The 9,735-nt window shown below is 37.3% G+C and overlaps 1 protein-coding gene across 1 annotated transcript in view; it reads right to left on the bottom strand.

Annotated features, from left to right (window-relative positions):
- Positions 1 to 9,346, bottom strand: part of LOC139712758 (spectrin beta chain, non-erythrocytic 1-like) — a 68,686-nt gene extending 59,340 nt beyond the window's left edge. The window contains exons 1-3 of the mRNA XM_071624552.1: positions 9,188 to 9,346; positions 4,159 to 4,299; positions 3,245 to 3,396 (exon numbers count right to left, since the gene is read on the bottom strand). Coding sequence (XP_071480653.1) covers positions 3,245 to 3,396; positions 4,159 to 4,273 — 267 coding nt within the window. The 5' untranslated portion in view covers positions 4,274 to 4,299; positions 9,188 to 9,346. The remainder of the gene's footprint in view (positions 1 to 3,244; positions 3,397 to 4,158; positions 4,300 to 9,187) is intronic.
- Positions 9,347 to 9,735: the final 389 nt, after the last annotated feature.

A 9,735-nucleotide genomic window follows, 5' to 3' on the forward strand; every position in this document is an offset into this window, starting at 1 on the left:
GGCAAGACTGCTGTATGTGCAGAATGATTGTCATCTTTAAAGACACAATAAATTGAATAGCAGAAGTTTGACAAACCAACAAATTCATGAAAATTTTAATGTCAAAACCGATTAAGATAATATCCATTCTTATCAACTTGAGATATTTGAAATTACGGTTGCTGAAAAACAAAGAAAATAACCAAAATATATATCAATTCTAATATCTTCACAATATATATAACTTACATTGTATAGATCTTCAAAATATTTCTTGTTATGTAACGAGTGTAGTATCGGTGAAAAAAAATTCTCTATGAGATCACTTTTCTAAAAAAAAAAGCCACAAAAAAGCATAGAAAATGTTGTTTTTGCATTCAAGCTTTATACATACAATGTACATAATGCACTTGTAAAGAAGAAGCCCTGTAATAATGTACATCTGTCATAATACTAGTAATACATACACCCCAGAGGCCTACAACTGTATAGAGTACGAAGTGCATTATCAGTGTACTGAACCACTTACAGGGTAACAAATGTGCATGAGCAATGTACAATATAAATGCAACTTTTATTAACTGCAGCAGCACACTTGACTCAGACTTTGAACACAAACACTATGATCAATCTCCATTGTGATTTCTTGGCGGGAAACACAGTACTGTACATGGACTCCACTTGGGAGGATAATAAAGCCCCCATATGGTACACAATGTCTGCAGTCAACAATATATAGATGATGACTGGCGGGGGAGGGAACATACTGAATGTTCCACCCAAAGGGTTTGAAATGCTATTGAGGGAGGTTATAAGTCCTGAGACGAAGTCGAGGGACTTATAGCCTCCCGAAATAGCATTTCAAACCCTGAGGGTGGAATGTTTGGTACATGTTCCCGACAACAAAAGTCATCATCTGTTATATTATATGGGTTAGTCAAATCTGCTTTTTCACATTGTATGGAATAGGCAAATTTATCCTATCGATTGTGTGAAAAATATGATTGTTTAATCGTTTGGTATCGTTTGTCATTTGTTACGTGAAAATGTTTTCCCATGGGAGAACATTACAAAAATGTTCTGCCCATGGGCGAACATAACCAATGTGCCTCCATCACGTGACTGTGTTTAGCCAATCACTAACCGGTATTTGACTAACCCATTTAATAATATGTGATGAAACTCGCATATTGGTGGCCCAATGCTGGGTACTGTGGGCTTTTTAAATACATTGTAAATATACAAAGATCTGTGTTAAATGCCATTGAGCTACAACGTACATGTAGGCATGTCTGCATTGGTAAAGTAGGTTTCTCGTAATTTACTATAAAGTTGTACATGTACATTGATTTGTCATACAATGTGTACTACCATATACACTTGTAGGCCTACACAGACCATACCTCCTAAACTTTTCCACAGAATGCATTGATAGTCCTGATACTAAACCATTACATTACATTGGTATGGGCCCTGCTTTATATCACCAGAACATCCCCACCATGCATACAGGACCTTTAATGCAATCTACAATTCACGAACAATGTGAATTGTAATTTAAGGCCTATGAGCTTTATTGTTCCCTTGTTACAATCTATATTTTGTGTTGCCTTCCTACACCCCCAGAAAACAATATCCAAACACTTGAATGCTTGGTGTGTTTGAAATAGATCTATGCAAATACAATCACTGTAATAGACACCTTACAAAAACCTCTATATTTCTGAGATTACACAAAACACGATAGCACAATAATGAAATATCTTATAAATCCCTGGAATTTCTCAAATTGACAAAATTTGACACGGGCAATAAATATTTGAGTGACATCAAACACATCTCATGTGTATGTGTAGGCCTAATCCTAGTATTTTATGTTCTAAGCTAAAATTGCTGAACTTGAAAATCTTTAGAATGCGTTTGCACTGCAAAACATAAATTGCACACAAATACCTTACATACATGTATACACGTGTTATGCAATGATTTACATTGTAAAAGTCATGTACTGTACAGAGTACCAAGTAAGCAATGTTTTACCTAAAACCCTGTACATCCACGTCTTCAAATTATGTTTATCATATACCCTGGTATATCATCCCACATTCCCTCAATCTATTGTGTAAGCATACACTGTACATTTGACACAAAATGATGACCTACATTATATTTCATGTGTGATGGAAACCTACAAGTGCACCCAGAGATATGATATGAATACATTTTTCGAGTTGTACAGCACACTGTCTAGCAATGATGTCACTGCCTCACAAGTGTACCATAAATACACAAAGTGATGGGGAGAGGACGAGGTCACACATTCCCCAGCAGTGTGTGTGTGTGTATAGAGTAGTGTATGGGCATACATAAACAGCCAGCATCCAGCAGGGAGCACACCAGTCTGCCTGTGTACTGAGTATGCACAAACGAGCATCATGCCACACAGAATACAACCTGGATGACACACCCTTTTGCGAGGGAGAATGGGAGAGGGAGAGCATTGAGCAATACACACCACCACAGCAATCACTGTGTGTGTAATAATAGGTCCATCTGCTGTGCCACTATATGATCACAGATTTTAACGTGTAGTGTACTGTGGGTATTACCCATACTGTACAGCTTTTTGCACAGGCTAGCAGCATCCCTTATGAAAAATTAGCCTACTCTTTTGAAGATGAAGAAAGCTTAAATTTCCTCAGTGCTTTTCACTAAACCCAAGCAACAGGTTTACGATAATCTTGATACACATGTAGAAAGTATGTCAACTGTCAAAAATACAATTTAGATATCTGAAGCATTTGATGTTTATAATTAGGGTCCTACAAATCGTAATTCCTAAAGGTTAACAAAAATTCATTCCAGCAGGATGACATCATAATCCTTTTCATTCTATTTCTCTCTCTCTTTCTCCCCTTCAATGTCTCCAATTGTATTTAACTATCATAACCCTGGAATGCATCAGATCTAATCAAGTCAGACGTTTGAGGACATCGGTGTCTTAATTAATACAATATACATTGTTACCAGACACCAAATAATTTACAAAATGAATTGAAAAAAAAGACAAGTGAATCCATGAGCAATGATTTTTGCTGTTATTCTGCTGATATCCTCCGGACTGTCACTAAAAGTCTGCCTCTATGGGATGGAAAAGCATCAGTGGAATAATAAAAAAAAAAAAAAAACCAAACTTTGCAATTTAACAATTTAAATATTTTGGCTGACATCGCAGACCATTTTGCGATGGCTTTCAAGTACTCACCAGTTTCTCTCCCGACAAAACTTCTAGCAGCTTGATGAGCATACGTCCATCGTATAAATCCGTATATAGATCCACGATTCGACATCCGACTCTTTGTAAATGTGAATTCACCCATTTTGTGAATGTTTTCTTCTGCACCATTTCACGTTCATCTGGAGTGATAAGGAAGAAGTACAACTTGTAATTGCATTAAAGAAACTTGCTACATTGTATCAAAGCTTTGCAATCTTTCATGCTTATTGTGAATGACTACAAATCACACTCTCATCACAGAAATGTGTCTTGATATTGTAACAAAGTGCTTTAATGCCATTGCTTTACAATTATTTGTCTCTGAGAAGCTATCAAAACCACACCATTTCTTGAATTCTACGACAAGCTATCTCTAAAACACACTCTCCTAATTGAAAGTACCCACATTTGAAATTTTAAGCTTGCTTCTTCATGAAATGAATCTGTATTGCTACAATGTCATTAATCCAACTGCTTAATCATTGTTCTAGAATGGTCTTGGTCTGTAAAATATTAAACAATTACAATAGATAATGCATCAGACAGGAAGATGCAATACTTAGTTAAAAAGTTGGGTTTTGGGGTGTTTTTTTTTTTATGATTAATTTCCGCACTTGGCAAGGTAAGATAAATTTCATTTTTGTTTGATTCCACAGGATCACAATAATATAAACTTGTAGTACTGCATACTGAATAACAAGCAATAAAATTTGTGTGGTTTTATTTTTGCACTACTTTCATTACTTTCCCATCATGTGAAACAAGTGAAAATTTCCACACCATGAAAATTTACACTTTTACAGCACAGCCACTGTACATCCTTTACAGCTTTGGCACAACTTTTTCTTCTGAAGATTCATGTGAAGACGGTAAGGGGGAAAAGAGTTTCTGTCCTATCTCACCTGCTAGAGCTTTGATTCGGGAGCGTTCGAACAGCTTGGCTCCTCCATCATCCAAGCTGCTCTCTTCATTGTTGGTGTCCCACTTCACACCGTTGTTTTCCATTTCCACGGACATGGCTCACGGCCTATGTCTACTGGCTCCTGCAATGTAATGAACAGCAAAGTAGAGAAACTCTATGTGTCAAAAACCTGCCAAGAATGAAAATACCATTCAATACAATTATAAAAGGAAGTAGTTAATTCTCTGACATTTGTGAACATGAAACAAATTCCATTTCTCATACATGTTCTTTATCAAATATTTGTACACAAAACATTAGAATTTAGAATTTTAAATTTTAAAATACACATAGTTCCAGCCAACTACCGCCAACTGCACCTTGAAATCACATTTATAATTTCTTTAAAAACTCACACTATGCACTCTTCCACTTGAAGCAATGTTAACAATACAATGTATCAACCAAGTCTGCATGCAATTTCACATTAATTGTAATCCACAGTCTCTAAACTGGTATGGACACGACAATAGTGCAGTCTCTGTGAATACCGGTAAGTGTTAGGTACAGTAAGTGTACAGTAGCAGATGTTTCTTCTTCACACAGTACATGGTAACATGTGCTTGCATACATTCACACCCCACCCCTTCCCCCCCCCCCTCCAAAAAAAAAACCTACCTACACAAAATGTACAAATATCAAATGACATATGTATGTGTACAGATACAATACATGTTTACAAATTGTGTGTATGTACACTGTACAAGTGCGTGCTAGTATACAATGTACACTATACAAGTGGATAAACTTGTTACTAATCAAAGTGAATGGTGTTCAGCGAAAATATACAGCAAAGATATCTTGATATCATTTTTTTTTCAGCGCATTAGTGAAAGCAAACAACCCGACTTCCTAACGAGAAACATTCACAAACCACTGGGCCCAATCATTTGCACTACCTGGACTGCCGAAGCCCCCCTCCCTAAATGACTGATTTCCTCTACCCGCTGCACAATCTGTATCTGTGCGAACAATAATTGTAATTCTCTGCAAATGCCTCCAGGCTTAATGACAATTTCCTACACTGTTAAGAAGAGAAGCGATGGTCTGGCGACTACATTTGCAATACACAATGAGGAGGTATTTCTCCAAAGACCATCTCACTCACTCCCTCACTGTGCATACAATCTGTATTGTGTACATTAGTATAAGACCACATGAGTCCCTTCACCAGAGTTAGGAGAATGAGGCAGCTATGCTTTTATCAATTTGCATTATATTTCTTTTTTGAGTACATTGTATCTTGAACAATGTTCAAGTGCACAATGTGTACATGTGCATGTATGAGGTACAATTCTGTAGATGAACCATGAAGAAGGTTTGATGTAGTAATATTGGGCTAGTAAAGTGATACATGAAAAAAAAATCTCTGATCAATCCCTTTCATAATTTTGAGAAAATATTTCAAAGAACCATGAAAAATAGTGAGACAAAGCTATTAAAAACCCATGACTTAAGTACACTTGTACACACAGTCTACAGGTGTATAGAACTCATGACCACTTGATATTCAGGTGTTCTCTAAAATTCTGAGTTGTTATTAATGTCTGTAGGGTTGACACATTGTACAATGTACTTAGTGAACAGTTTATCAAAGGAGGGTAACAGCAAATGAAGAGAGACATTATCAACTTTGCAAAGCCATGACTCAAACTCCCTCCACTCTATCACTGTCAAGAGTCTTTCATTTTCTATCTCTTTTCTTCTTGAAGATATTTTTTTTCCTTTCAACCCAAGACGGCTGTATCAACAAGACTGGTATGACTTATCCTGCATTTCCTCTGATTTGTTTGCTGTGTGGATGCTATCATGATAATGGGCCAGTCAGAGAGAAAATACCTCCAAGTTAGTCAGAAGTGTGTACACACATAACTTGAGACTAGAGTTACACCAAGGCTTTCTCCGCCATTGCGCTATACAGTGTATCATGAAGGCAAAGGTTCATTTACTGTGTGCTCTCTGGTGTGATAAGTCCAGATGGCTTGTATGGTATGGTACACTGTATCTCCAAAACAAACAATGAAAATGACACACTTTAGAACCAGAACAGCATAAGCACTGCTGAGCATCAGCCATTCCACAAGACAGCATGAGACTTTGGACCAATTTACCTGATGATTTTAAGGCCAATTAGGGACACTAATTGACAAGGACACATTTGTACATGTAGGTCTATATTTCAATGAACTTCTCAAGTACAAGGTTTACATAGGGTGCTTTGCATTACTATGCATTTGGCACCGAACAAGTTTAGTTTGGACTGTGTATCATGCATATCTGATTACAACTTCTCTGAAATCATACTGAAAATGGGACTACAATGGTAGACCATGGTCTACATATCTAACTTCTGAAGCGTTTGTGTTTACAGAGTAAACAAGCTCCATTGAATCATTCATATCTATAGGCCATTGCGCTTGTTAAATGGCAACAAATCTTTTAGATCAGTGCTGCATTTTGACTGAAACACTGAATTTAATTTGTGCATGAGAGGCTAAATACTTCGCTCACAGGCTCACTTCAGAGACTGAGAGACATCATACTTTATTTTGTGTATGTGCACATTTTACAACCCAACAAAATACACTGTACTTTTGGCCCAATGTGCTATCATTCATGTATAATGCAACGCTGCACACTGGCACTGGTCTGACGGTCCATGACCAGTAAAAATCACTCCCTGTATAATGAACTTTAAAAATATAACTGATAATTGATCCCCTCAAATATGACTGTACTACAAATCTTGACCTACAATTTTTACTGGCAATATGACAATAATGATATAAATTTGTAATATGTGAAAAATATGAAATACTGAAAAAAATGACTGAAGGCATTCAGGTTTTAACTCGATGATCAGCAGTTCACTGTCTACAAACAAGATCACAGAAGCAAATTAAACTACAAAGAAAAAAATCCTAATCTATTGTTTTTGATAATACATGCCAATGACTGCTAAACCTACAATGTACTATTCTGTACATTTTATACCTTTGAACCAAAAGTAGAGAACACATCATCAGCTGTATACTACTGTAGCTGTTTCTTTCTTTATGTTAAAGCCTGTCTGCACTTTTGGCACTTGAGCAGCATCTGCTTTTTCGTAGAAGATGATTGTAAACTACAGGCATATGGCAATTTCTGTAATAATACATTTGAACTACCCCTGCTGCTCCTAACAATGCCTAATCTCCTTCGAGCAATCACGTTCACTCCTCCTCAATGTCTTGTCATGGCAATACCACGGCTGGCTTGACTTGTCAAATACCCAGCATGAAGCGTTATGTTGCTTATTACACAGCTCCCTATCACCCCCACCATGCATGATAGTGGTACACATAAATGTACATATAATTGGTCTTTCACTCCATAGACAGGTGTATAATTGTGTGAATCCACAAATTAATGTTAAAAAGTGGAACTACAGAACTTGTAAGCTCTGTCGGTGTTTTAAAACTTTAATATCATTCCCACTCTATGAGTATGTACTGCAATACCTTGCTCAGGCTTGCTTAAATATAGAAGTGTACTTTCCACAATGTCCTTCAAAAATTACAAACAATGTAGCACACACTTCAACAATTATTTTTCACAATAGATAGAAGACTGTGACCCATTATGACAATTCCTACAAAGATTGCAGAGCTGAATTTCATTTTTCGTTTTCTTAATCTTCCTGATACAGAATTTTGCATGTGAGCACTGGGTGAGATGGGATAGGACTTTTTAGCTACACATTAGGAGTGCATTGTGGGTATGTGGAGCTCTGTCTACTCCTTTGGTGGGGCAGCGAGGGGAGGGGGTCCCATCATCCCCATTCAAGACGCACTGTCAAGTCACGCATCTCAAAGGGCATTGGAAAATGTCACTTTTGTAGCAGTATCACAACAGTAAAAATCAAAATAATGAGCTGAAGGAATTGCATCAACATTTATTAGACCAGATATGTCAACAGATCAATATCCTACACTAGTAGTAGAGAGGTCAGGAGTTCAATCACGAATAGATGATCTATTCATTAATTAAATAATCAATTTTACACAATTTCTAGGTCCAACATCTTATTCTAGAGATGATCTAAAAAAGATTCTTCTTAAAACAACCAGTTTTTGCATTCTTCACATTCAAATATATTCCACAAATTTATATACACAAATCGTTATGTTCTCTTTCGGCAATTAAAGGGATCAAAACATATTCCTGTATACTATTTTAGTATTTAGCATGGGCCCTACTTAAAAATAAACGGCAAAATTAAGGGTTAACAAACTTTGATACGATAGACTGTGTAGGTAGGGTTATGAAATCACATCATCATCATCATTGTATGAAACGTTTAATACACATCTGCAAGAGTATAAACCCAGACCCTGGGTCATCGTCATCTAGAATATCTACAGCTACAAACAGTACAACTAAAACTAATACAAGTTACTTTACTAAGTCTACGACTAAGGGGTACAGTCGATTCTGTGATGGGGGATGGGCATGATGGCATGAAATGGGCGAACACTGAAATTGATTCTAACGCAACGTTCAATTGTGATTCTCCATCTGTATCATCGAATGATGTCAACCGAGCTACGATTTGGCTCAACCGAAAATGGTTATTTGGCTCGGGCGAATGCTGATTATGATGAACAGTGTCTTCGTCCTCCCGTGTTGAAGCGGCGTCTAATATTAAAACGAAATGTTAGCCTTGATAAAGGCTTGAATTTAGCTTCGCCGCTGCAGCCCGAGCTGCAAGCTGTGACTGGAGTAAACTGCAGTCACACAGAGTAAACCGTGCAGTGTGACACACGCGAAGCCATACCGTTATGTCTGCCGCTAGGTTCGGCGACTTACTTGGCCGTTGAACACCTTTGCTCCGATGGAGGTCTGTACAACAGCAGAATGCACACACCCGAAGAGTGTAACTCAAATACCAAAGCATCCTAAACCAAATGCAAGCAATCTTATGAACTTACCTTGGTCTAAAATAGTTTTGCAGTGTATTCCTGCAACTAAATTTCCAAAAAGCCAACACAGTTACGAATCCTATGATATATTTCCAAGGCGTTTTCCTACTACACAGCACAGGGTAGATCCTCAGTCGGGCCAGCCGAATTTCACACACACAGCGCGCACTTATTTCAAGAGCAAGAATCTAAGGTTGTGTTGATATGAATACACAGGCGCTTGCACGGAACTATATTTCTTACGCACTACACAAAAGATAATGTACTCTCAAGCGATTGCCATATCACACCACTTTCGACTTACTAATACAACAGATGGATTTTTTTCTCTTCTTTTTCCCCCCATATATCAACAAATTTGTACATTATTTCGGGAAGTCCCGAGTGCCCTCGATATTTGGAAGAAGTGTATTAAGACACTAGTTTGCTTGTTGAAACATGGTTAACAAGAAGGCATTTAAATTCTAAACCTTCTAGTCACAAAGAAATCAAGAAAGTTGTGCCCAAGGGGACCACTCAATTTTATTGTGACGACCCAAGTCCATTATTACCATTAG

The sequence above is a fragment of the Diadema antillarum genome, unplaced genomic scaffold (genome assembly GCF_040938485.1).
Source record: "Diadema antillarum isolate AM-2024a unplaced genomic scaffold, OU_Dant_1.0 seq00001849_RagTag, whole genome shotgun sequence".
Classification (NCBI taxonomy): Eukaryota; Metazoa; Echinodermata; class Echinoidea; order Diadematoida; family Diadematidae; genus Diadema; species Diadema antillarum.